The sequence below is a fragment of the Electrophorus electricus genome, chromosome 4 (assembly GCF_013358815.1).
Source record: "Electrophorus electricus isolate fEleEle1 chromosome 4, fEleEle1.pri, whole genome shotgun sequence".
Lineage (NCBI taxonomy): Eukaryota > Metazoa > Chordata > Actinopteri > Gymnotiformes > Gymnotidae > Electrophorus > Electrophorus electricus.
In genome coordinates, this window is record NC_049538.1 from 21,900,180 (window position 1) to 21,927,679 (window position 27,500).

Here is a 27,500-nt window from a genome sequence, read left to right on the forward strand (position 1 = left end):
CACTTGGGACTTTGACTGACTTCACAGTAAGAACCTCACAGATAAAGTTGTTTTAATTCCGAATTCTATTTTTTTATATTGACTAGCAACTTTATAAGGAGGACCACTTTGAGTAACACTTGGTTGGTGTACATTTAGAATCCATTTATCTTTTGCTCTGCACAGTTTGTGTGAACTAACCTTTACTTTTCTAACAGTCAGTTTATGCTCCTTTTTACAACACTGTGATTTGGTCCTAAAATTAAGCAAGGAAACAAGCTTGTTTTACAGCGCCCCCCTGTCCATTTTTGTTTCTTTGTTTCGTTGGGCTCATGAATAATTGATATGCTCTGCTCTGATAGGTTGATTTATTATGAGGCACCACAATGTCTCACACATAATCAACAAGTCAAAATCAGTCACTAGCAAACTGAGAAGTGAACCATGGTGAGTTTTAGGCATCCAACCATATATGTTTCAGCCTGCATCAGAGGATGTTTCAGTTCTCAAACAAAGCTGCTTAACAGACTAAGGTTAGATGTTTTGTTAAATGAGTCATTTCCACTTCGGTGGTGGATAACGTTGTTGAAGAAATATAAATTAGAAATTTATTTATTTGACAACAAAGGCTTCTTTTTTTTTTGGCACAGGCGGGAAAATAAAATGAACCTCCAAGTAAATAAGGTATGTCATCATATTTACCTAGTCATCTATCTTAACTAGTTAAGTACTCGGGAGTTTGCTAGTAGCTAATGTTACCTTTTTTAATATTAATGCTAATGCTAATGTTGCTCTTGATCCTGACAACACAAAACCCTGGCGTGTTCAGGCATCCAACTGCATATGTTTGAGCCTGTATCGGGGATATTTTAATTCTGAAACAAAACTGATTTTAACAGATTAACTAGATGTCTTGTGTGTGGTTTTTCTTTTAAATATGTACCGTGATTATCATCTACCAAAATTAGAAATACCAACCATGAATCACAACCTTTATAAATGATGGGATGTTTATTGAATAATCCAGGAGAGCATTATTATTATTATTATTATTATTATTATTATTATAATGAGAATGCATAAAAATAATAGTAAAAAATTAAGTATGCTAACAAAGACCAGAGATGTCAAATTCACTAAAATAGGGCTATAGTAAAACAAAATTAATTAAACAATGGTGAACTGAGCATGATTAGAACAAAAAATCTGGCATAACAAGGAATTAATGCATGGATTACTCAGCAAAATGGAAGTAAAACAGTTCCCTAATCTAACATGTATTAGAATTACAGTTGAATTGCTGAAAGGCTGTACAGGCAATTTCAGTTGAGAATGAGATTGTGAAAGGAAACATGGAAGTAATCTGTGAGTAATAGTTTATACTGCACTGTAAAAAGTGTCTCCAATTTAAAATAATTCATAAATAAATAATTGCCTTTTTAAAGTTAGTTAAAAAAAAATGAAAACAAAACAAAAAACTTTTTTTTTGTTACGGTCATTCTGTTCCCCACAAATTACAAATTTACGTTTGCATAACAAGTCTTAAAAGGTTAGCTAAACTTAAATTACTAAGTCACCTCAACTTGAATTTCTTTCATTAATCATTTTACTAATTTCTTTCACTAACCATGATCTAATATTTTAGGTTGGCAGAACTATATCAAGTAAAGGTAACTCAATTTCATTTTAGACTGCCAACTAAAAATGGCTTTGAAATGTATTACTTAAACATTTTTAGTTAAACTAACAAACATAAAAGTGTGTTGTTCAAGGCAACAGCAATGGACTAGTAAACAGAACTATGTAACTATGTAAAAGCTTCTGAAATAAAGACACATCAATATATTTAAAGATTTGTTAACATCACAATCAGTTAAAGTCTGCACTTTTACAAAACCTGTTATTAAAGTTTTCACACAAAAGCTACACTAAAATTAGGCTGCAAGTCTCATCTACAAACACAAATGTGTTCTGTTGAACAGAATTTTCTGGTCACTAAGTGTTGCCTTTAAATTAAAGTGTAAAGTCATTTGCGCATAGTTTGCAAACTATAAAAAAATAAATAAAAAAATTTAACACTTGCACAAATTTATATAAGTAGCTAATATTAGTTAGATGGCTAACACATTAAGCCGTAGGATGCAAGTGACGTTAAACAGAGGTTGGTTAGCTAATATTAGCTAGATGTTTTTGTTTTTGTTTTTGTTTTTGTTTTTTAGCAAAAGGACACTTGCTGAGTTGTTACTTTAGTGAACATTAGGCTTCTTAACTAACTACCTATTAAAATACAAACTAGCTAGCTAATGTTCGTCTTACTAGTGCTATCTGTACCATAATCTTTGAGCTGATAAAAATGAAGTCAAATGCAGCTTTCAGATATGTACTAGCTAGCTCAGAACAAATTGGCAGTTTGAGGTCTAGTTGGGATTTTCTAGCTAGCTACGCATAATTCTCCTAATGTGAGATTCCCTGTTCATTTGAAGTGTCTTCTATTCTTGACCAGTGAAATATTTAGCCAGCCAGCCCTTTACTTATGTTGAACAGTGACTTTAGTATTTTGCCAAAGTAGTTAGTTATTCAGCAACTTTGGTGACTCAATCTTAAAAACTGAATGATTTATCAAAATCAGTATGTTCTCATAGAAGGATGGAGGAATGAATGTCATTAAGCCATCCCTATGTACCTCAGTGTAGTGCAAGGTTTATTGGTTGTTTGTATCCTTTGAAAGTATGAAGTGACTTAGTTTCATCACCTTATGGTTTAAAAAATGTGTTTTGTTTTGTTTTTTGTCTGCCTTTGACATTTCTTGTGTATGATAATTGTGATTAAATCTAGAAGAGGCTACAAGGTCAGGTAGTACAGTATTACAAAGCAGGAACCTTTTGTATCTGCTTATCCCTGTATGGTTATAGCTGGAATTATGTGCCTGGAGTGCACTGCAGGGACTGAGCAGGTCCCCTCCTCCATTTCTCCCTGGTGCAAAATCTCAGAAAACCCCTGTGTAATTAACATGCCTGTGTCATGACCCTCAGAGATTTCTGAAATGGGGGAGGAAAATAGGAAAGGCTTTAGTAAGGGAGTGAGAGCAGACGGAGTAACTTGTGGTTCATAAAATGTGTGATTAAGTATGATATAAAAAGACTGTTTTGAAAAATACCATTTTCTTAATCTTTATTTAGATGTACATTTAGAGTTTCATTGATGGTTAGGGTTGTTAAGGATGGAAAGTAGCTACAAATGCAAACACAAATTATAACACCATAAAACCAAATGCTCCTCTAAGAAGAAAAATATTTTACTTTTCATGTTTTATTATCTGTGTAAAACATTTATTTAAAGAGTTTTCTGTATGTTTAACGCAGCAGTCATTAGATTTGCATAATTATTATGGATAAAATTGTACTTACTAATACGTGGCTTTTATTTGAGGACTGGAACTTTCTCTGTAGTATCTGCAAAGCAGAATTCACAAATATTTTTAAAAATTCAGTTTGCTGTTCAGTTTGCTGTTTCTTACTAAATGTATGACTTGGTGACTGCTAGGTCTGTTATAAGAAATCATTTTTCATTGGTTGGATCCCTCTCCAGGCCCCCCCACCCCACCATTCGTAGCAGTCGGTTTGTCACAGGGTCCTGACGTCACTGCTGTTTGTATAGCTATTGTCTTACCGGCAAGCAGCCTCAGCCTAACCGATAGCAGTATCTGCTTTCTGCTTCAGCTACAGCAGCCCCATCTGTTCCACCTGAGTGAAGAAGGAGCAGGAGTAGGGAAGAAACATCTAAAAAGAGGAAAAAGAAAAGAGGACTGAAATAAAACAACAGCGAAGACGGCGTGAGCTGCTATACTGTACTAGCCTTGGATATAAACACACAAGGACTGGCTCTGGATATTAAGAGTGTTTTATATGTTTGGACTTTGCCGAACTGTCAGCGTGGTGCGGTGGCATTTTAAGGGTTTAATGTTGCTAAGGACAAGCATAAGGGTTGTTAGCAGCTGCAGGAGTGTAGCATCTGGTCTCCTTTAGCCAGGGCTGGCTGGCAGCATTGTGTGCATTGATGACCCCTGCTGTGTAGCTGCCTGTTCATCATCCCCTCCCCTCTCTTTCTCTCCCTCTCTCATTCTCTCCCCCTCCCTTTCTGTCTTTCTTTCTCCATCGCAGCACCCGGCCCAGCCATGTTTGGCACAGAGTCCTCGCGTAAGTACCACCATCCTCCAGCCTCTTCTGCATCTAGCTTGTGTCTGTCTGTCTCTGTTCATGTTTAGTGGTCTGGTTTGTCCCCCCCCTCCTCCCTCCTTTAAACCTTCTCTTTTAGTGTTATTGCTTTCTCATGGCTCCTTTTGATATGTTTCAAGGCTAGGTGCTGGAGTCAACCATTTTGTCTAGATGGGAAATAATGTTATGCAGAATGCATTTTTTAATTCCCCTTTGCACTTTGTCTTTTCCTTACTGCAGTATATGCTCTTTCTGTAGAGCTATGTTTTTTCCTGAACTGTTTCATTCAGAGCTAAAATTGTTTCTCTCTGGAACAACTGCTAATATAGAGAGCATACCATTGGCCAAATACTGTCGTATTACAGAAATATTTTCTTGCATGTGTAACATGCATGTGCAATGCACTAAAATAATGCCAGTGGCTGATGATGGATTGTCCTTGGTTTTCTCCTAAGTCTGGGAATACTTACCAGTGCTTAATTACTACTGCAAGCAGTTTTAAACCATTTCGACATGAGAATTTTGTCCACATTTAAATTGAACAGAAATGTATATTAATAATCAGGAATATACAACAATGTTGGATTGTAACCACAGGTTACTTTTGCATATAATAAATACTACATAAAAACACATTCCAGAAAAGTTCTTTAGCTTCCCTGTTCTGCTTAAGAAGTGCTATTCACATAGATATATTATATTGCTATAAATTTAAATGTTTACAGATATCCCCCCTTAAAAGTGACATGATAATGGGCCTAATCAGTGATAATGCACCTGGTCCCTAGATTTCTTATTATTCTTTGGTGCTGTTATTTTGAAAAGCCTGACAATTTTGTTTAGAATGTGTTTAAACGGACCAAATTTGAGCATATTTCTAAAACAACTTGCGGATGATTTCAGTAATAATGGGCTGTTGCTGTGCACTGCTGCTTTAAAGTAAGTCATTAAGGTCTTTTATGCTTACTTTGTCTTGACTTTGTGACAAGTGGTAATAGTTCAAGTTAACAATTTTTAGAGGGGGGGTGGCTATGTTTCTGCTTGTGTTATAGAGACCGTGTCCACACCTTCATTAAAATTAGGGCTGTCGCATCAAAGGTTGACTCTGCACGCACAAAAAGGCTCTTAAAGACAAACCCTTCTTTACCAGTCCTTTCTGCAGTCCTTTTTTTGACTGCAGGACCACAGAGAGATGTTGCTGTTGTGTGTCAACTGCTAAATCTAAATCAATCCATTCTTGGCAAGTTACACATAATTTACTGTGTCTCTTGAGATCCTTTCCCCTCTTTCCTCTTGCAGCATATTTATCATACTTTACAGAACCTGCACTAGTAAATGTTCTGAACTATTGTAGTATATTAGTCTCAATTTTGCCTTATTTTTCTGTTTTCTTTTTAAACAATTCTGCTCTTTTTAAAAATAAATTTACAATTTGTTCTATTTAATTGGCATGTCTGTGGTGTCTCTTCATGTAGTTCTATTTGTTGTTTTTTCCTTTTGAGTTCTAGTTTTTTATAATAATAAAAAGTTCACACACCGAACCAAGAAAGAAGGCTACCAAAATTAACATTTTAAAACATGTTTTCTAAATTGATATTGAATTTAAATAGTACAGAAGTTGTGTTAACAGTAAACATTTTGTTCAGAAATGCAGTTGACCACTGGAAATAATTTAAGGTGTGTTAAAGGTACTTCTTTTTTTATATCTGTTGAAACATTGTGTGGTTTTATTTAAATTGAAACACAGATAAACACAATAATGCTGCATGCTTTTAAAAGACTGCATGAAATATAATTAAATATAAGATTATTCACACTCACAACTGAAGAAGAAAAAATAATTTTACGCCTACAATTAACACACGCATTTATGTTATCCTTTTATTGATTTGATATTTGGAATCCTAAAAATGTAAAAAGAACTTGTAGAACTAAATAACTGTGCTTCAGCGTAATATCAAGTTTTATCCTTGACTTAGTTTGGAGCTTATTTTGTACTATATGAGAGAAGCTGCCATGTTTCATAGCTACATACTGGTGTAAAAACACTTTCCTTTCATCCCTTGCATAGTATTGTCACGGCACTAAACTATTCAGTTGCTGTCGTAAAAGAAAAACCTTTTCAGCTTTCATTGCATGCTCTTAACCACTTTTTCAATTAATATGTTGCAATGGATGTGAATCCACTGCCATACAGGCACTCACATTTCATTCCATCATAGCTTAAGCTTAATCATCAATGTTTGCTTGTCTGATGCATAAATGTAAATATATTTACAAACACACAAATTATCTGGGAGGAGTGTACACACACACACACACACACACACACACACACACACACACACCCAGTTTAGTGATGCAGGTACCCAGAGGAGGGACAACTTCTGTCCCTATTTCTAAATGCAAAGCTCTGTATAAAACTGGCACGCTATATTACAGGTAAATCTTTTTAGCTAACACTAGGAAAGATATGCTTGCTCTTAAAGCTTTTAGAATTAGCATTTAATAATATTAGCCCAAAGAAGCTGAATCCTGGTGTAACTTGTTTTGCTAACATGTCTATGTTGATATTTCAATATCTTGTGTTTGTTTTTAGAAACGTAGTATTAAGGCTTTAATTTTGCCTCTGGTTTTGTTCAGTTTGAGATGGTGTGTCTGATATATTTCTGTTATTTAATTTAGGGAATAAAAGTGGACACTGCTAAACAGCAGTAACTACCTCTATCATTTTAGATGAACATCAGAACCCATCAACCTATAAAAGTGAAAAACCCAAACTCTTATGGGCCCATATATGAGCGGAAAATGTGTTGATAGGGAAAATTAGTATTACTTTTTTAACCTACTTTTTATTTTATTAGTAACCTAATATGAAAACACACTTTTCAACTTGATATCAAGAATTGAAACTTAAGATTAACATTTTTACTGTGATTATTTTGAGAGAGAGAGAGAGAGAGAGAGAAACATTGATCCTATGCTGTTAGTTTAGGTAAATATATATAACACTATATATACAGACCAAATGAGTGGCAATTGGTTATTTAAATAGTAATGTTTAATAACATCTTTCATTACAGCTTCTCTTTCCATATTTTCTGCTGGTAAAACAATCTGATTGCTTGAGTAGGTTAGCCATAGTATCTAAGGAGCATGGGGATTGCAATTATTCAATGTGATCTGGTGGTGTATCAATTCTGATGTGGGGGAACATTTTTCCCCCCATTTTCAAATGGAATTGATTTATTTTTAAAAGTAGTGGGCGAAAGTATTTGTGTTGGCTAGAGAGATGGAGTTTCTAATGAGCCACACTTACTGTGCTCCAATTCAGCATTACTGGATACCTCATACAGAGAGGAGCTGAGACTTTAAAACCCAGGTTGTCTGATGCTTGATGGAGATGGACATGGCTGCAGAGCCATGGAAACATCTGTTTAAGGACTCTGAGGGGTCATTCTTAGTTACTCTTGTTTGTGTTGAAAGCATGCATGAATAAAATTCTGTTATCAAACCCATTATAGTCTCTGTATGTTATTTTCTTCCAGTGTATTTCTGTGTGTGTTCTTTTGCCCTACTTTGGCACCTTGTTGGGATGATTCAGCTTGTTCCCGCACTGCTGTCACAGAGTGTTGGGGTAGACAATGACTCTGATGGCACACGATGATTGTCAGATGATGGTTAGCTAAGGAGCTAGCTAGTCCTAGTCAGACTGGAATATTTTAGTAGCCATAACAGAATATAATTAGTAACATATTGAGTATAGCTCTGTAGCACTCTAAAGATTTTTAACTTTGATTACTAAGTTTCTTTGAAAACGTTATAAAGTGTCCATTGCATGTCAGGTTAATATTTCCTGAAATTACCATGTGATATGACACAAGTAATATGGAAAAGAATCATCTTAAATTATTTCTTTAATTAAAGTAATTGTGGTAATTTAAACTATATTGAGTACTATTTAAAGTACCCTTTGTTTGTTACTTATTTTAGTTATCTTGTGTACCAGCTGAATGTATTTATTTTCAAATTAAATAGGAAAATAAATCAATTAATTCTCATCTGTACTTATTTACATATTTCAGAGTGTGTGTGTGTATATGTGTGTGTATGTATATATGTATGTGTATATGTATGTATGTATGTATGTATGTGTATATGTATGTGTGTATATATATCCACACACACATGCGCACACACACACACAATTTTGGTGGCAAGAGCATTTTTAACCTTTTAATATGTGATCTGTGTGTCCACAGTAAGCATGTTCCTGAATACACTGACCCCAAAATTTTACGTCGCTTTGACTGGTACTTCTTCCTTGATTTCAGGACTTATATTGGTAAGTTGCTTTAAATGTTCATGTAAACATGATTTTTGCAGTTGCTCTAATTAATAATGTCATTAGTAAGGTCTTTCCTGTCTTGGCACTAGTCAAACTGTCCAAGTACCAGAAATGTTTACTTTCTGTCTGCAAAAAAAATGTGCATTTATGTAAAAAAGCTTCAGTCTTTTTGTATGTGTGTAGAAAGTCTGCTAATTACTTGGAGAATGACATTTTTTATTGGATTAAATTTTAACCTTTTAACAATAGTATATAAACTGAGTTAACTCATCATTGGGTTAACCGAAAATTCTGACTGGCAGAATATTCAAAATGTGCCATGATCATCCAAATTTTGAATATGGACATACAGCCTTTTGTATGCTGTATTGTGGCATCTTCAGTTTTGCCATTCCTTCCTACAGATATTTGAGTGGTGGTACTTCAGAAAATATGGCACTTCTTTTATTGAGCAAGTGTCCGTGAGTCACCTGCGACCTCTACTGGGAGGAGTAGATAACAGCTCCCCAAACAACTCCAATACAAGTAATGGAGATGCAGACTCCAACCGACAAAATGTGTCCGGTAAGTAAGCAGATACTTAACTGCAGTGTGTCATCAAAACAGCTAGCAGATTAATTGGAGATGATCAAATGGCAGTGGAACAGTTGCATGCCGATGTAATTTTTGGGGGAAAGAAGATAAATCCTTGGTGACGCAGCTGAGCAATTCATTTGAAGGATTTGGAAATTACAAATGATAATTGCAACAAATCATTTGTTCCTTCAGCTGTAAGATCTTTTTATAAGTGCTTTGTGAAACCTTTGCGTCAGACCTATATTACTCATTGTCATTTATGTGTTAGGATGAACCCTTTTTGGATTTTAGGTACAAGACCACATTTTTCTTTCTGGGATAATAGACATCCATTAGTTTCTCATATGGTATTTATGCTGTTTACTGTTCTTTCCATTCTTCTTAAAAAAAAATGGTAAACCATGATTAGGCCCTTATTAGGATCAAAATCATGTGAAAGTAAAGAAAAATGCCAAAAAAGAAGACAACAAAAAGGTAAAAATACTTGCTGCCACAATATATGTAGCAGTTGCTTCAGTCTAATGTGCTGAACACCTTTTGCTGCACTTTAGGTTGCAGACACTGACACCAGCAATAATCTGGCTAACCTGTTTTGTTTGCACTAGTTTGTAATAGGTGTCTATAATTATGGATGTTGAAAAGTATTTGTTATTAAATAATGTTCTTCATTTACTGTAAATCTTGTTGCATAGTTAACTTGTACTCTTCCTATAGAGGTTTCTAAAAATTTAATTTGTAACTAGAATTGTAAAGGTTACTTTTAATATGTATTTCACTATAGATTACAGAATATATGCCCTTAAATGTAAATTGTAACATATTCTGTTAAAGTAAGTAATATCACTGCAGATTACAGAATACATGATCTTTAAATGGTTTGTAATGTGTTCTGTTAATTAATCAGTGATTATTCCAAGGTAACAGAATAAATTCCAAATTGCATTTAAAGGTATGTAATCTGTAACCTGTAGTGAAATGCATTATAAACGTCACCTTCCGAACACTGATTATAGCATTTCATATTAATTGTATGCATCGTCACTGTCTGATGGAGAACATGTATCTGCAAAATTCAGTTTTTTCAGGAACACTAAAAAAGACTATAGTTCTCTTAAAGGTGGACACAAACCCCAACAATGCAATTTAGACAGATTTCAGCAAAACAAAATGGTTCTTAATTATATGATTTTATATTTATAATAGACTTGCATTTAACAAGCAACATAGTCACTTTTAAAAATAAATCTATTATCAAGTAATTTAGCTAGCTAGTGAAGCTCAGCCAGTTGGCCACTTTATAAACTATTTATTAAAACTGGCCATATGTAAAACAAACATGCACTTCCTCAAGATTAACAATTTGAGAAAATAAAATTATACTTTTTCAACAAAAAAGCCAAAGGGCTATATTTAAATCTTACAATGAACATTTTAATGAACACATTGCAGCTGACAAGTTTTACCATGTTCTTAGAGATTCACAGGATCAGATACACATTTTTGATGGACACATCTGCATCTTATGGACAAATTAACTAAACAGATTGTACGATTTTATTTATTTATTTATTTATTCATTCATTCATTCATTTCAGTTTTATTTTGGTCATTTTGATAGCCTCTGCTAACGATAGTTACATTACACATGGTAAAAAAAATAAAAATCACTAAAAATGGAGATATGAATTTTTCATCATACAGTGACAATATAATGAAATCAACTGCATTGTAACAAGCTTCAAATTGTAATTAGGTGTACCAAAGTTGTGTCCCAAGCACATGATGCAGTCATGATGACTTGTACTAAAGCACCTTTGTTACTATTACTGTATTATTAATAACTTTGCTGTTATGCTATTATTAATACATGTATTGTTAGTCATTCTAAACATCTGAAAGGCAGACTGAACTAAAGGGAAGATGTGGTTAAAACAGTTCTCACATAAGCTGTGTTAATTGTGAGCCTGGAGTTCAATTGGGTCTTGAGATTTTTTTTAATATCATTGATAATTGTTCTGACAGCATTGTCTCCTCCTCTCTAGAATGTAAAGTGTGGAGAAATCCACTAAATTTGTTTCGAGGAGCAGAATATAACAGGTGAGGGTTTCCTTTCTGCTTACATTATTACATAACTTTCTCTTAAAGGTTGTGGGTCTGTGAAACATAAACCTTTCTTTCCACTGTTTGTTTACTAAGGCACTTGCACAAGTGGACACACTGATTGCACAGCCTGTCATTCTGAGATTGTAATGCAAAGGATTTTTCTCAGTTCTTTTGGAATAGTGTAGAAAGAGCCCAGGAAGGGTGCAGCCACACATTTCTTGGGACCAGTAGAAACTATTTAAACCTGGAATCTGACATGTTTTCAAATATAATAAAAAATTTAACAAAACAAAGCAGATCAATAAATGCTAAATAAATGACAGTGAACACTCCAACAGCAGAGTCTCAGCAGATTACATTCTGCATGGTTTCTGCTTTAATCTGAGCACAGCACATTTATATACATTAACACACAGCCAGCTGTGGCTAGATGAGACAATTCGTATGTGATGTATCCTAATGGGTGGATCAAGAAGGTATTATAAAGAGTCGTCACGTTCTCTGTGGTCTTTTTCTTACTGGCTACTGCTTGGCTGCTCTGAATTTTAGATTGCCCATCGAAACACCATGGCATCCATTCCCTTCTTGTTTTGGGGTTTGTTTGTTTGTTTTTTAAGAGGGTTTTTTTTTGTTTGTTTTTTTGTTTTTTTTTCCCCCTTTTTGTTTTATTTTTTATTTAAAATTTTTATTCCATCATTATTTGTAAACTCTAGAGACTGTAATGCATGAGAAATCCTAGGTGGGCACCTGTTTTGAAGGACCACCATGTTTGAAGCAGCAGTTATGCTACATTTTAAAATTGTTCATTCACATCTAATGCTTGGGCTGACAACAACTAAATCTGCAGTCCATCTCTGTATGGTTTATATGTTGAGTTGCAGCTGTTCAAAGGCTCAAGCTACATCCAACACAGTATGAGTTAAAGCTAAACAGAATTTCATACCAAAGAAACTTCAGTTTTGGCTTTTTTTTCTTTTTTTTTATGGATGATGGTCTTAAATATATGGATCCTCCAATGGTTGCTAGTTAAATGAACCAACCTTTATTGCAAAGTGTAAAAACTAAATGGAAGGACCAATTTGTAATTACTTTGAGTATGATTGTTTCTAAGGGAAAAGTACAATTAATACAGTAATACAGAGATGGTACCGATCCAATAACATGTAGAAATTGGACTGATCCGAGACAATCACAAATCCAGCCTAAATATAGCACAGCAGCGCATGTGATGACAGCCAGGTTAGTTTTGGCAGGTCACATGATAACAGGTGGGCTACATTGAACACACTGCTGTAGAGTTTAACTAGCGTTTTCTTACCATGAAGGATTGGTAACTTATGTTTAAATGCAAAAATCCATGCACTCAGAAACGTGTGGTTTCCATTGCTATAATTTTGATAACCCAGTGTGGGGAACAGGCTACCTACCTTCTAATGACCGTATTTAAATGAGACAAAATTTGAAATTGTGAAATTCAGGGAGAGGAGAAAGGGCAGCAGAACTCTGACAGAAACAGAGTCAGAGATGAGAAATAATAAAATACTCAGAAATGCTCTAAATTTTAGGATATTTAAACCGCATGAAAATCCAGTGGAAAAATGGGTTTTGTTATCCTGCTGAGTTAAATTAGACTTCAGATTTTAATTCTGAAGCTGGAGAAACTTCAACTGTCCATAGATATGTTGGGGGTTTTTTGGGGGGGGGAGTACAAAGAATAACCATCTTGTAAACATTAGATTAAAGGTTAAATTTTTATTGGTTGAAGCAGACTACCAAGTCTACTGGTAGTCTCTCGTTGTCTCTCTCTTGGTGTCTAGCAGGTAGAACAGCAATTTACCACTGATTCACAGGAACAGTTATAAGGTTATAATTAAGTTGATGTGGAATTATAGTTGCATTCAGTAATAAGTAAAAATGCAGATAAATTGTAGTGTACATTTCGTGAGTGAGTGAGTGAGGGAGGAAGTCGTACTGAGCAGACGCAGCCAAAAAATGAGTGTCTGAGAGCTGTGTGCTGAGGGTGAGCACAGTAAAGCTGAGAACCAAGCAGGTGAAGACCAAGGTAATTAATATCATCTCAGTAAGAGACACTGCGTGTAAGGCAATTGAAGGAAAAAAATTGCTTTAAAAAAGTTATTTATTTGTTATTTCTTTTTATCTGTCATATCCATGCATGGCATCTGTAAAATAGCATATATAATGCACCTCACACAAAACTATTTCCCCAAACATCTGAACTACAGCTCCACAGTGGTTTTTAATGAAAAAATATCAGATCAGTATTGATATTGGGTGATATTCAGATGCAGTATATCTGTTATTGTGTCATCTCTACTGTAGTACTGTAATCAGACTTTATCTACTTTTACTGGTAAATTCTGTAATAGAGTTCAATCATAATACTTAAAACTAAAGCAACAACAAACAAAAAAACTCAAACAAAACAAAAAATAAACTCTTATGCTAAATAAATAAATCAGTAAAGCATAATAACCATGAGTGGCAGATCACTAGCCCTGCTTTGTCAGTTTTATTTGTAATTAAGTAAATACTACAATTTAGTGTTTCAGTAAATATGTGACTGTATTAGAATGGTTGAATAACTGGTTTGTTTTCAAACCAGATTTTTTTTTGTTTGTTTTGCATCCTCTAGCTAAAGAATGTATATAATTTATTACATTATTTTCCTCACTCATAAAATCTGTTATGAACCTTTATGCTTCAAAGATTTATGAGGTAAAATAGTAGAAAGGAATATTTTTTTCTGGGCATTATCCTTTAAAAATCATATTGTGTCCATTTTTTTGTGTCCAGTCACCCCATCTCATATCGTTTTGGTAAACCAAACCAAAACTAAGCAAAATCCTTGTCAGCCCTTTCTAAAGAATGTTTTGGAAAGTGATTCTGCTTAACTTTGTATGACTTATGGCTGAACATAGTTTACTGCTTGTATAGGATCATCCTAAAGGTTAAATAACATGCTAAATTTCAACACATTTCTGATTAACTGATCCCTCTATTTTTTACTTAATTCTAAATGAAGTAGAGACAGGTTACTCTGTATCTTTTCTCTTCCTTGTAAAAGGAGTGCACATTATCAGTCATTCCTTAATCATCCCTTTAAGGGTAATTGTGTCTAACTGTTGCTGTTGCTGTTATTACAGATACACGTGGGTTACTGGTAGAGAGCCTCTCACATACTATGACATGAATCTTTCAGCACAGGACCATCAGACCTTCTTTACCTGCGACTCAGACCACATCCGCCCTGCTGATGCTAGTAAGAAACCAAAAATGAACCAAACATTTACCATGAATACATGCAGGACATTTTACCATGAAAGATACACCAACAAAATTATCAAAAGCCCTTACTTAGAACCTTATTCTCCCTTGCAGGCCTGAAGCATCTTTCCTGGGCTAATATTTACATGCTTTGCAAAACATGGTTCATTGTATTGAAATCATGCTACAAGCACACATTTTCTAAAATCTACAGCTTTACAAGTGTGTGTTGTTACTAGATTGTCACAATTCCTTCGTTACTCATTTCCCCAGTTCATTGAGGCTGTATAAGCCTCAATGAATTTCATGGCATGATGGTTAAAAATTGCAAAAAAAAAAAAAAAGAAGAAAGAAATGAAAACATTCTGTGATGAGCTAGAGCTTTTGAAAACCACTAATCTATATTTAAAAGGTTTGCTGAAAATGGGCACTGTCCAAATATGGTATGCAACAACATAGCTTTGCCAGAAAAATGAAATTAAAATAAGTGCTGCATTGGTACAAACCTTGAAACATTTACAACCACTAAATAAACAAAACTTTCAGATATGCTGCATTTGAAGGTGCTCTCAGTAGAAGTGGGGTGTGGTGCGGCCTATAATGCACTGTATTTGGAGATATTTTACTTTAGTTAATTTTATTGTATTATGGCTTAATGTTAATGCGATAGTGTTTTATGCCATGATGGTGTTCCATGCAGCATTTTCTTTTGTATTGTGATGTACTTTTTGTTTATTACATTTAAAGGTTTAATCTCCTACCTCAAAGTAAATCAGTTTGCTTATAATTGATTAGGATTCGAGTTTCATCATAATTAGAATAGATTTTGGTACAATTCAGAATTGTAAAACATTGTGATGATGCTAGATTCTGAGGAGCTATTGTTAGCTATAACGTCTTAATCTACCTATTATCCCTGTTCCCCTGACACACATCTGGTTACCACATACTGCTATGTCAATGACCAGACCCTTGCTGATTAATTATGACAGCATGCTTGTCAACAAAAAAAAAAACCCTGAACTGCTTACTATTCCAGTACCAGGATTCACATGGGCATTAATAATAATAATAATAATAATAATAATAATAATAATAATAATAATAATAATTGTGATCTTATTGATTCGGAACGTGGTGATTTAATTGCAAATAAAAAAAAATTTCAGGTTGCTTAAATGTTACGTTAAGTTTCCATGGTCTTTGGCCAGATGTGAGTTTTTTTTCTTGTATATATGAAATTTTTGTAGAATATCAATAATGAAACTGTAGAATTTTGTATACACGTATTTTATTATTAGCTTTGACCATACTGGGCCTTACTGAATAAGTACCACTGTTGCTAAGATTGTGTGTCAATGATTTTTTTGGCTGTAGCTTTGTTTAGGTAGGCACTTTTCTGGTTTAACCCACAATTCTTTACAAATTTCTAAATGTTCCATGCATAAGACCCATACTGTCCTGTAGACATGCTCATGTGTTACTTTGAAGTTAATTTCTCAGAATGCTTTAGCACACCAGAAATAGGGGGACTGAACACAAAAACAATTCAAAAACAAAAAATCTCATTTACCTCAAATTGCCAGGAATGATCGAAGCCTGTGTCTTTGTCTAATATTCCTGTAGACTTTATAGAAATGACTGTATAGTGCATAGAGACTCAATAGGGTGAATTAGCTTGATGTGTAGAACTGTCACTGTTTGTAGTGCTGTGTGTATATTTCATGTGCTTACATATAAAAGACTAATGCTGAAGAAATATGGGGATGTTGAAAATAGTTGTCCCCTTTCTGTGTGTATTATCAGTAATGCAGAAGGCATGGAGAGAAAGAAACCCACAAGCGAGAATATCTGCTGCACATGAAGCTCTGGAGCTTGAGGAGTGAGAACCTAACTGTTTTATATTCTATCCATCTGGGTTTCATATTCTATAGACCTGCTTCTCTACTACCATTGCTTTGTTTTGTGCATCTGTTTTGTTTTTTTTTTACAATCAATTTGTTATTCTGTACATTCAGATTTTTCCCATCATTGCTGTTTTATGTTATTTACTGCTGGGTCTTTCAGGTTCAAAGCTTATGAGCCATTGCCCCTGTACATTAAACTAAACATGAAATTGTATACTAAATAGTTCCCAGGAAGTAGATTAGACCTTATACTTCTAAATTGTTTTCTGTGAGATCTTGGAGACAGGGCTGTAGACTAATGCATAAAAAGACTGTTTCCAATAGATTGAGCCTTGTCTTGAACTAATTTGCAGTGCCAACAATAAGTCACCATCACACAATCTTTATAGGCTTAGATTTATGTTCTTGGAAGCTGGCCCATAATGTGTTCTTTTTAAGACCAGTGATGAACAACAGCACAGCTGCACAATTTTCATGGTCTTGGACTAGTATAATCTAGTGGCATTTTCTAGCACTAACTACCTCATCACATTTCAGAAAGGCAGTGAAAGTTGTACACTTTATACATTTAGGTATTCAAATTTTCATCGGTATGTCATAAGCTGTTTTTTAATTTAAAAAATGATTTTACAGAATATGCATATGGTAACTTTGTGATAACCATGAGGATCAACACGGTGCACTAAAGTGCAATACATGTTCCCACTATTTACTCTTACACATTTACATATTTTTATGTGAAGTTCTCTTGTATTTAAATAGTAAAGACATGTGTTTTGATACGCATAGATTTCTGTGTAAATCTAGATCTATCTACAATAGATTTCTGTATGTCAAAAAGTCAGTAAACTGTTGATGCAAAAACAAGTCATTTAAAATGGAATTCAACTTCAGTTTGCTTGCATGCTGTAGTTGTGACCATGAATGACTAATGTGTTTTCTTCAAGACTAACTGTATTGTGAAAACAGTTCTAAAGCTGTATTAGACAGTATACTTGGTCCTTTCTGTTTGCCTGTCATAATTTGTCTGATGCTTTCAGTATTTTAACATTAGTAAATAATCAAGAATGAGAATCACTCATTGTTCTTTGTTTTACCCTTTTGCTGTGACAGTCATGCTCTACTACCAAGTTCCTAGCTAGAATTTTTTCAAGTGTGTTTTTTGTATTTTGATTGTCTAACAGCTGTGCAACAGCATATATCCTGTTGGCTGAAGAGGAGGCTACCACCATTGTGGAAGCAGAAAAGCTATTCAAACAGGCATTGAAGGTGGGAGAAAGTTGCTACCGCCGCAGTCAGCAGCTCCAACACCATAGCTCCCAGTATGAGGCCCAGCACAGTAAGTACACCCTGCCCATGTGCATTATTTACCATACCTACTTCACACACTACTTCATAGTTCTATCTAGAACATATAGAACTGAATGTAAGCTTTCACAACCTGTTTGTTTGTTTAATTGTTCCTTTCTTTTTTAGGAAGGGACACAAATGTGTTGGTTTATATTAAGAGGAGACTTGCTATGTGTTCCCGAAAGCTCGGAAGAACTAAAGAGGCAGTGAAAATGATGAGAGATGTGAGTTATTCATCAAGTTATTCAACACTTTTATAAATCATACACCTTTATTTTAGAAAATTTGTTTATATGAAGTCACAACACATGGAGACAAAATCAGTGGTTTTCAACTGCATTCCAGGAAAACCAGCAGAATAAAGTTTTACAAGGTTTCCCTGCTCCTTCTCACAACCTTATTTAAATCTGACGTGCTTGATAATTACTTAATCTTTGTTTGAAAATAAAATTATAGCCACAGTAGCTAGAGTGCTAGTGTAGTAGTGACACAGTAAATTATTTCATTGATTCACGGTCCATAATGTAAGATATTTAAATAGATGTCTCCAAATGGCTGTGTTGTGCAGCTATTTTTCATCGTCTTTGTTCACCTGTCCTCTATACTTCAGTATTGCATATAACAGCTGTATTTTTTCCAGTTAATGAAGGAGTTCCCTCTCCTCAGTATGTTCAATATTCATGAGAACCTACTGGAGTCACTCCTTGAACTGCAAAACTACGCTGATGTTCAGGCAGTTCTTGCCAAATATGATGGTATGTTGCAACCTGCCCTGCTTTCCTCTGTTTATTCTGGCTGTTTCCCAAATGTCTGTTTCTCAGTTAGATGTGCTTTGCATTAATCTGTAACATTTTATTGCATGCACAGAATCAAAACACTGAATACAAATTGTGTGCATGCCACAGTAAATTTAAAAGATGACTAGGAAGTCTTAAGTTTCTCATGCTGATTTTTACTTAATTCTGCAGTCTTTAGATGAGAACACTGAAGATGACCCCAATTGATTTTTAAGTACTTTTATTGAAGGTAATCTTCAGCTTCATTGTTATTGTATACTGTTTACTCATAACATTTTATTCCTTCCACAGACATTAGCTTACCGAAATCTGCAACAATATGCTACACAGCAGCCCTTCTTAAAGCCAGAGCAGTGTCCGACAAGTGAGTCAGGATTGTTCATTTTATTGTACACCAGTGCTGAATTTGTTCAGAGAAAGACAGACATTACATTTCCTAGCAAGCTGCCTTTAGATGTTAAATTAGGCAATTTTTTTTTTTTACAATGACAGTTAAACCTATCAGTTAGTAAATGGATACTACTTGCCAAGCCAGTACATATATGGTTATGCTTTTGGCTGAATATTTCTGTGCCACTCTCAACATAGCATTAATAACACTTTAAAACTAAGTAACACTGGGGTACCTGATACCATTGTCATCTTAGAGCCCATATTAATTTACCTGTTTGTTTAGATTATGATTATGGATATATAATTATGGATATATAACCTATGTAGGTGTTCAGTCAGGTCCAACCACATTTCGGACTGTAAGCACAATGCACATATCATCTTTATCTTGCGTTTATTATCTGAAATGTAAGTGCACATGTAGTTTATACATTATTTACCTCTATAATAAGGGGACAACTTTTCACTGACTTGCAGGTTCTCTCCAGAGGCAGCATCTCGACGAGGCTTGAGTACAGCAGAAATGAATGCAGTGGAAGCCATACACAGAGCGGTAGAATTCAACCCACATGTACCCAAAGTAAGTCTTGAGCTGCTTGCAGCTATTTAAATGGCAGTAAGTACAGTTTAACTACATTGTGCTTCTGTTTTAATAAGTGGTGAAATTTGCTTTATGCAGTACCTCTTAGAGATGAAAAGTTTGATACTGCCACCGGAGCACATCCTAAAGAGAGGCGACAGTGAGGCCATAGCTTATGCCTTCTTCCACCTGCAGCACTGGAAGAGGGTGGAGGGTGCACTCAACTTACTGCACTGTACTTGGGAAGGCAGTGAGTATCCATGTTCAGGGGCACATGATGTATTTCTAGCCACCAGTGTGGCCAATGCCAATGCATTTTTAAAGTAAGAATGTTTGTAGACATGTGTGTCTGTAGTATCTTCACTGATGCACTTTAGACTTGTTTTGAGATTTGAAGTTTAGCAGCAGTGATTCACTACAGTCAAAAGCAACTAGGGGACAAAGTTTGGTTTGTGAAATATGAAAAACATTTCTCAGTGCATGGTTGTATAGTAATGATAATGTATATTTAACATACTTTGGTTTACAGCTTTTAGAATGATTCCTTACCCTTTGGAAAAAGGACATCTGTTTTATCCATACCCAATCTGCACAGAGACAGCAGACAGGGAGCTCCTACCAAGTAAGAGATTCTCCAAGCATTACAGATTTCATTTATTTTGCATAAACAAAGTGTTCATTGCAGTATGCCTAAGGTCCTGATTGAGGTTTGCACATGCAAAAACATTCTTCCAGTGGTCACAATGGCCCATATTGACCATTTTGCATTAATTAATATGCAATTTAGTGCATTTTTACCCAAGAATGCAAATGGCAAGGCAGTGTTATAATTTACCATCTGCAAAAGTATTTATCAAACCTGAAAGTATTTTGGAGAATCTAGATTGTGTGTTTAAAGTAATACAACTGAAGGACAGTCACTATTATTTCACACATTTTGCAGCTGCTGTCAGTATGATGAATAGAGGAATACATACATTTTGAGAACTTTAATATTCATTTAAACAATGTCAAGAGTCCAGAATATGCTATATGATTCTCTATATGACCAAAAGTATGTGGACACCTGACAACGCACGTATTCCATCCCTATAGGTTTTGGAGTGTATTTGATGGAATTTGTGAACAGTCAAGCATTTGTGAGGTCAGACACTGATGTTGTATGACGAGACCTGACTCACAGTTGATTTTCCAGGTGTTTGGTGGGATTGACATTAGGGTTCTGTGCAGGCCACTGGAGTTTCTACACACCAAACATGTCAAACATTTATGGGCATGTCAAACCATGTTTTCATGGACCTCACTTTGTACACAAGGGTATAGTCATGCTGGAAAAAGAAACGGCAGTGGTAGCTCAGTGGTTAAGGTATTCGACTTGTAATTGGAAGTTTGCCAGTTAAAACCCCTCCACTGCAAGTTGCTACTGTTGGGCCTATGAGTAAGGCCCCTTAACCCCCAATTGCTCAAGTTGTGTTTAGCCATAATTCGAAGTCACTTTGGATAAAGGCCTCAGCTAAATGCAATAAATGTAAATGTAAAAAGCATTCCCCAAGCTGCTTCCACAAAGTTGTAAGCCTGTAATTTCCCACAATGACTTTTTATACAGTAGTTTAAATATATACTTTACTGGAAATATTGGGCCTTGCCCAGATCTTGAACAGCCCCAGATCATTGTCCCTCCTACACCAAGCTTTACTGTTTGTACAATGTGTTATGGTAGTTAGTGTTCTAGTGGTATCCACCAAATCTATATTCATCAATCAGACTGCCAGGCAATGAATGTTGATTCATCACTCCAGAGAATATTTTTCCACTGCTCCAGATTCCAGTGGTGGCATGCTTTACACCACTGCAATCAATGCTTAGTATTGTGCAGACTGATGATATGCCACAAACTGGCAAAGGTGGCAGCCTATGACATTGCTACTGAGCTCTTTGGTGCAACCCATGATTTTATACACCTGTTAGGTCTGGGTATTGGTTAAACAACTGAAAGCAATAATTAAGAGGCTGTTCACGTTTTTTTTTTTATCATAGTATGTATGGACCTTTTGTCCATGTTGGTGGCTAATTGAGGAGTATTCTTTACTGCCCACTGTCTTTGCTGTGGATGCCAAAAATAAAAGTACAATGTACAAATATTGTGAATATTGTATGTGAATTTGAATGTGGTTTATTTCATGTCTGGGAGGTGAAAAGATACAAACTACAACATAGTTGTATTTATCCAAAAAATAAAGCTTATAACCAAGCAAATGGAACAAAGGCAGTACCATGGCCAGTCAAACTGCTCTGTAGCTTTTAAACATGATTGTCTATTTGACTAACACCTTTAACTGTGCTATTTCAAATTTCCCTTCAGTTTCAGCTCACATTTTGGAAAAGCATGAGAGCCAAAGTAATTCAACATGGCTATGAAGAACATTTTAGCACATGCAAAAACCTCATTTAAATATTGTTTTTGCATACAATGTCATTCACATCGCACTTCTATTAGCCAGTCCTCACCATGCTTAAACAGTGAAAAGTTGTACCCCTTGGTTCCCCCTTAAGGGAACAGTAATTACATGTAGTATATGCGAATAACCATAATTATCCTTTCTGTTTGGATGGGCACACGTAGTATATTTACTTTTATGCACCACACAATGAACATTGAAATGAAGTGAAAACTTTGCAATCCTGACCCAGAGGAAAGAAATGGTGGAGGCCATTTCTTTAGGGTTATAAGAGTGCACAATGTAGCCCAGTCCAGCTAGCTGCTGCACAAATGTCACCCACAGAGACTTGCTTAAGTACTGTTTTAATGTTTTAAATGGCCAGAATATGGTGGCCCTTTAGCACTTGGAGGAAGTGTTAGTGAGAGAAAAGATCTGTTAGTAGTTTTAAATAGTTGATGTTGCATACATGCTGAGTAAGAGATCTCTGAGGCTTTCTCGGTTGCATTAAGCCTGCATAGGAGTATCTACTGCACAAATTGAGATACAGATCTCTCTGTATTTCAAACTATGACAGAGTAGGAAGGCTTCCCTATCCAGTGGTTCAGACTGTTTGACAGTATCCAGTAGCTCACCTATGGGCACAGTCACTGTTGTTGTTAAATCTAGGAGATGCAGACCTTGGCAAGACTGCAGTCTGTCTGCCTGCCAGTTGAAACACAACAAATGCAACACAAGAAATGGAATCATCCTGCAGTCTAGAGATAAATCTGTCTGGTAGGAGAGCATATGTCCAACCTCAGGCAGGGTTTTTTTTTTTTTTTGGGGGGGGGGGGGGGTTCAAATTTACTAAAATGCATATATTTTAAGCACTGCAAAACTGGCTGTTGATAAGGCATCAAAATAAGTCATTTGTTTTTCAGTAGGTATTTACTGTTGAGCTTAACAGCAGCAAGCCACCTGGTACTCATTAGTGAATGAATGAAAAATGAGGCACAACAGATAAAGTTAATAATTTATGTATACAACAGGTTTAATTAAAGCATCAAATCAAGCCCTATTTCATCAGAAAAAACACACATGCTACGAATGTGACAATTCAGAGTCTGCTCCTGCACCTGTGAACTTATAGCCAGTTAAAGCATTCTGTATAATACATTAAAATATCAAAAAACTTGTTTGTACAAATATTTTTGCACTGTTGGGCCAAATCACATTTTCCCCATTAGCACATGCTCAGATCTGTAGAATTATTCAGGAGAATGACTTAATGAAATAGGGATTTGCTGATTGTTTCTACATTTTAAGTCATTTGTTTCTACATTTGAAATCACTAGTGTTTTAATATTTGAATATGTCCTGTGCTGTTTTGCCATTTAAAAAAATGACAAAAACAGCACAAAAAGCTCAAAATGATCCATCTCGTTAAACATGTAGTGACTGGAGTTACTTGGCTATAACAATTTGTCGCATAATCATGACAAGAACCTGTTGCTGCCACCAATAGTTCATGGCCCTGATTTTAGGCACAACAGGAAGTGACAACAGCATGGGACAACTTGACATGGTCTTAGGAACTGCTTGGCCCTACAGTGAAGAGAGGCTATTTAATTTAATGTATTGCAAACAGCACCAATAGCTCTTGGTTAAGAATTTGAAACTTTCAAAGCACTGCTTCAGCACTAACCCAGAAATCCATCTTCTATTGAAACTTGTTCAACAGTTTTTCTTTGTTAACTAGATTACATGAAAATCAATTTTCCTCAGTGATTTGCATATGTTCCATCTCTTCTCACATTAGTACATCCAAGTCAGCTCAGCACCTGATAAGAGGAATATAACTGTACCTGATGAATTTGCAGTTTACTTAAATAATCAGGTACGTTGCATGGTGTAAATGCTGCCATCTTATGATTGCAACTAGTCTACATTTATCACTTCTAAACCATAGAACTTCAGAGCACCCAAGTACCTGCCACTTAAACTCTACATGTGTGAGTATAATTCCTTGTCAAATGGGGAATCAAAAACGAACTGCCATCTGTGTATTTTTCTGATGAAATGGGGTTCGACTTGATGTTTTAATTAAACCTGTTGTATACAAAAATTATTAACTTTCTGTTGTACCTTATTTTTCAGTCATTCACTAATGAGTACCAGGTGGTTTGCTGCTGTTAAGCTCAGCAGTGATACCTACTGAAAACTAAATAATCTGATTACCTACCTTGATGACTTATCAAAAGCCAGTTTTGCACAGTGCTTAAAATATACTATCTATGCATCTATCCATTATCACCATCTATACATCATTCTTTCATACTTTCATTAGTGAGAGTGCTATGAGTAGGTTTTAAAAAGTTGTTGTTCAGTATTTAGTAGTAGCTGACTCTTTATAATTAATAAAATGCTCTCTCTTTCCAATAATGAAATTCTATTTTGATGGGTAGATCTAAACATGTAGAGTTTTTCTTGGCATGGCTGTTTTTTGTTTTTGTTTGTTTGTTTGTTTGTTTTTTGAGAAGTCATGGTGTTTAGCCAACTCAGATGTAATACAATTGTATTGTTTGGATCTTTTGAGGTTTAATTTTGTTCCTGTCAGTAAAAATGCAAATATGGCAATATTATAACAATTTTATGTTACTATAAACAAATTTGTGCCCTCCTTTGAGAGAGCAGATCAGTTCATTCACCAATAGAGAGCATGACAGGCACTCATGATTCTAAGCAGGCAGACACTGCACAGACATTCTACATGAGCTTGTTTTCACATTTTTGCATCAAATAGACTGGTAGTGTGTATAATATCAACTATTACCAGATGCACTGCAGAGTATGCCTTGCGATTAAGTATGCTTTTTTACTTAGTTTTGTGTCTTCATAAAATGTGTTTAAGGAGAGATTCCATTAAGTCACATTTTGTACTGTGGGATCACATTTTTAACATAGATTGATCTTAACCTTATTGTAACATGCTGCCATGTGTTTGGATGGGTGATTGTCCAATGCGTATTTGATGTTGTTAGCTAACTCTCCCTACCGTCTCTCATGTGTGTAAGCAGTGTTTCATGAGGTGTCTGTGTACCCGAAGAAGGAGCTGCCTTTCTTCATTCTGTTTACGGCAGGCCTCTGTTCTTTCACTGCCATGCTAGCTCTCCTCACTCACCAATTTCCAGAGCTCATGGGAGTCTTCGCTAAGGCAGTGAGTCTTACATTTTGTGTGTTATGCTTTTTTGTTTTGTTTTTTTTAACAATTCCAGTAATGTACTGTTAACTCACCAAAACTTAACTGGGGAAAGTTTGAGACAGGGAAACTATTAAATGTCATCAGAAACATCTGATTTAGGCGAGTGTGAAAGAGGTTCGTTGTAATGTTATTTTATAATGTTTGCAATACTGTACTTTTAACAATTGCTAAAACATATTTGGTGTGGTAAAAGTATGCCTTGGGTATCATTCGGGAAAAAAAATTGTTTGATAGTTTTAGGAGACAGACACCTAGTGATATTCTCACTAAAACCTTTCTAAACTTGACAAGCTCTTGAAATATTTTTTAAGATATTGAACTGCAGCTAGCATCCTCTATCTCTGAAGATTTAGATACTACAATGCAAGAAACATAATTCAGATGTGTAACCCAAAACAAATTTTTTGGCTTATCTGATTTGAGCAGATTTTCTGCAGTCTGAGGAGAAAATTTCCACATGAAATCAAACTTCATGATTGAAAATATTTAAATATGATTTGAAATGGCCATTCATTGCTCCTTGTCAGAATTTGTGACAATAAGAATATAACCTGCATGGATGAAAAATTGTACCACATCTGTCCCATCTTTCTGATCCTTGGTGACAACAGCACCAAACATGCCATATGCTCTGTCCTGTTGTCTGCACTAAATATGCTCTAATCCATGACTGGACATTGCCGTTATGTAAAACATTGCAATGTATCCATTTTGGTTTCTAGCTACTTAATGTTTTACTTGCTCCATGCTAGTTGGCATATGCACACTTGTCATTCCCATGACATCCAAAGTGAACAAATGTAGAGCAGGTGTGTGAACAAACGTATGTGAGCATGTGTGTGTGCAGGGAGATGGTGGGGTGTGTGCATGCTGGACTGAAGAAACCTGGAATATTGTGTCAAAGGGAAATGAATGTTTTGTGGATGTTAATGAACGGTGTGCAGTGGTCTTTTTTTATAGTGATGCAGCTGTTGCATCTAGTTGGGGAAACCATGGAAAGTAACAGACATAGAGGTATGCTGAGGTGTTTAAAAACTGGTAGGGATTAGATTTAAAAAATAATAATAATAACCTTGTTATTCTGAAGTCAGGACTTTTACTGCCACAATGTACTAGCTATACAGATATAAATAACAGGACAAGATTATATAAATTAAATTAATGAGAAATATCTAGACAGAAGGAAAAAAACATTGATTGCACTAAAGCAAAGAACACAACCAAACCACAACTATACTGTACATAAAGGCTTAAACTATAAACACAAAAGGGGGGGAAAAAATAATCTGTACTACACTATCTTTGGCTCAATCGTAGTTCTTTGCGGTACCAGAGTAGCTCATGTGATTAAAATACAAATTCTTTGCATTTTAAGTAAGAAATGCTAGTAGTTAGAGCATTTCAGAATTTGGTGAGCCCAAGACTTCTTTGATCTAGTAAGTTGTCCTTGCATTTCCGAGGACATTTATTTTGAGGTTTACCCCCTCCAGATGTCAAAGGTTACCAAGACCTTTGGTATGTGCTGATAACATGAGTAAGCATTTATGACAGTGGTCTTGATCTCAATAGTGTTGTTGTTGGTTATTTTTGATTAAAAAGAAAAGCCTGTCAGTGATGGTAATGTGCAATTGTGTGTGCGTGTGTTCAGTCAAAAAATGTTTAACTTTGTCATCATTTGGGTACACTGACATTCAAAGAGCATTCCATTGCGTCAAATAGCAAATTGACCTTAAGTATCCACAGTTTTCTAGCGGCCATATATATGCTCATATTGGGGTTTTGATTTTGAGACAGGTGAGATTTGGTCTAAAAGTTTGACAACCACTGATCCATTCCAGTAGAAACAGTTTAACCAGTTGTTCCAGCGTTTACGATCACCTGGTGATCAGCAGCACTGCTCCAGTATTTATATAGGGCATCATATGCTATTCTGATATATGCTTGCATGTTAAATTGTCAGGCACATGATTTTCAATTTATTTGAGCTTTTTTTAAGCTTTCAAGCCTTATTTAAATAAGAACTTTTCAGGCACAGTATTCTTTGGATAAAATCTTATGCACCTGTTTTATGCCTGTTTTCTTTCAGAAAGACCTTCTGTTTTACACCTTTACTAACCCTTTTCCTTTTCCTCTCACTACAGTTTCTCAGCACCCTGTTTGCTCCTCTTAACTTTATCATGGAAAAAGTGGAAAGTATTCTGCCTTCTGGACTTTGGCACCAGCTCACACGAATCTAATAACATGGATTTGAACCAAATACCCTGGTGCCAAGCTCATAGGAACTGC

The 27,500-nt window shown here is 35.3% G+C and overlaps 1 protein-coding gene across 5 annotated transcripts in view; it reads left to right on the forward strand.

The window, feature by feature from the left end:
- Positions 1–27,500, forward strand: part of LOC113568198 (suppressor of tumorigenicity 7 protein homolog) — a 36,371-nt gene that overhangs the window by 7,992 nt on the left and 879 nt on the right. Inside the window, exons 2-17 of one of the 5 annotated variants that reach the window (XM_026996384.2) lie at positions 630–663; positions 4,140–4,175; positions 8,456–8,538; positions 8,946–9,105; positions 11,160–11,214; positions 14,385–14,500; positions 16,312–16,387; positions 17,597–17,751; positions 17,889–17,986; positions 18,403–18,517; positions 18,851–18,923; positions 19,430–19,532; positions 19,632–19,782; positions 20,062–20,154; positions 25,027–25,169; positions 27,356–27,500. The exon at positions 27,356–27,500 is cut by the window's right edge and continues 879 nt beyond it. In XM_026996384.2, the coding sequence (XP_026852185.1) occupies positions 4,154–4,175; positions 8,456–8,538; positions 8,946–9,105; positions 11,160–11,214; positions 14,385–14,500; positions 16,312–16,387; positions 17,597–17,751; positions 17,889–17,986; positions 18,403–18,517; positions 18,851–18,923; positions 19,430–19,532; positions 19,632–19,782; positions 20,062–20,154; positions 25,027–25,169; positions 27,356–27,451 (1,539 nt within the window). In that variant the 5' untranslated portion in view covers positions 630–663; positions 4,140–4,153 and the 3' untranslated portion in view covers positions 27,452–27,500. Of the gene's footprint in view, positions 1–629; positions 664–4,139; positions 4,176–5,839; positions 5,871–8,455; positions 8,539–8,945; positions 9,106–11,159; positions 11,215–14,384; positions 14,501–16,311; positions 16,388–17,596; positions 17,752–17,888; positions 17,987–18,402; positions 18,518–18,850; positions 18,924–19,429; positions 19,533–19,631; positions 19,783–20,061; positions 20,155–25,026; positions 25,170–27,355 lie in introns of those variants that run through there. The other 4 variants (XM_026996383.2, XM_026996385.2, XM_026996386.2 and 1 more) reach the window with 4 other exon arrangements.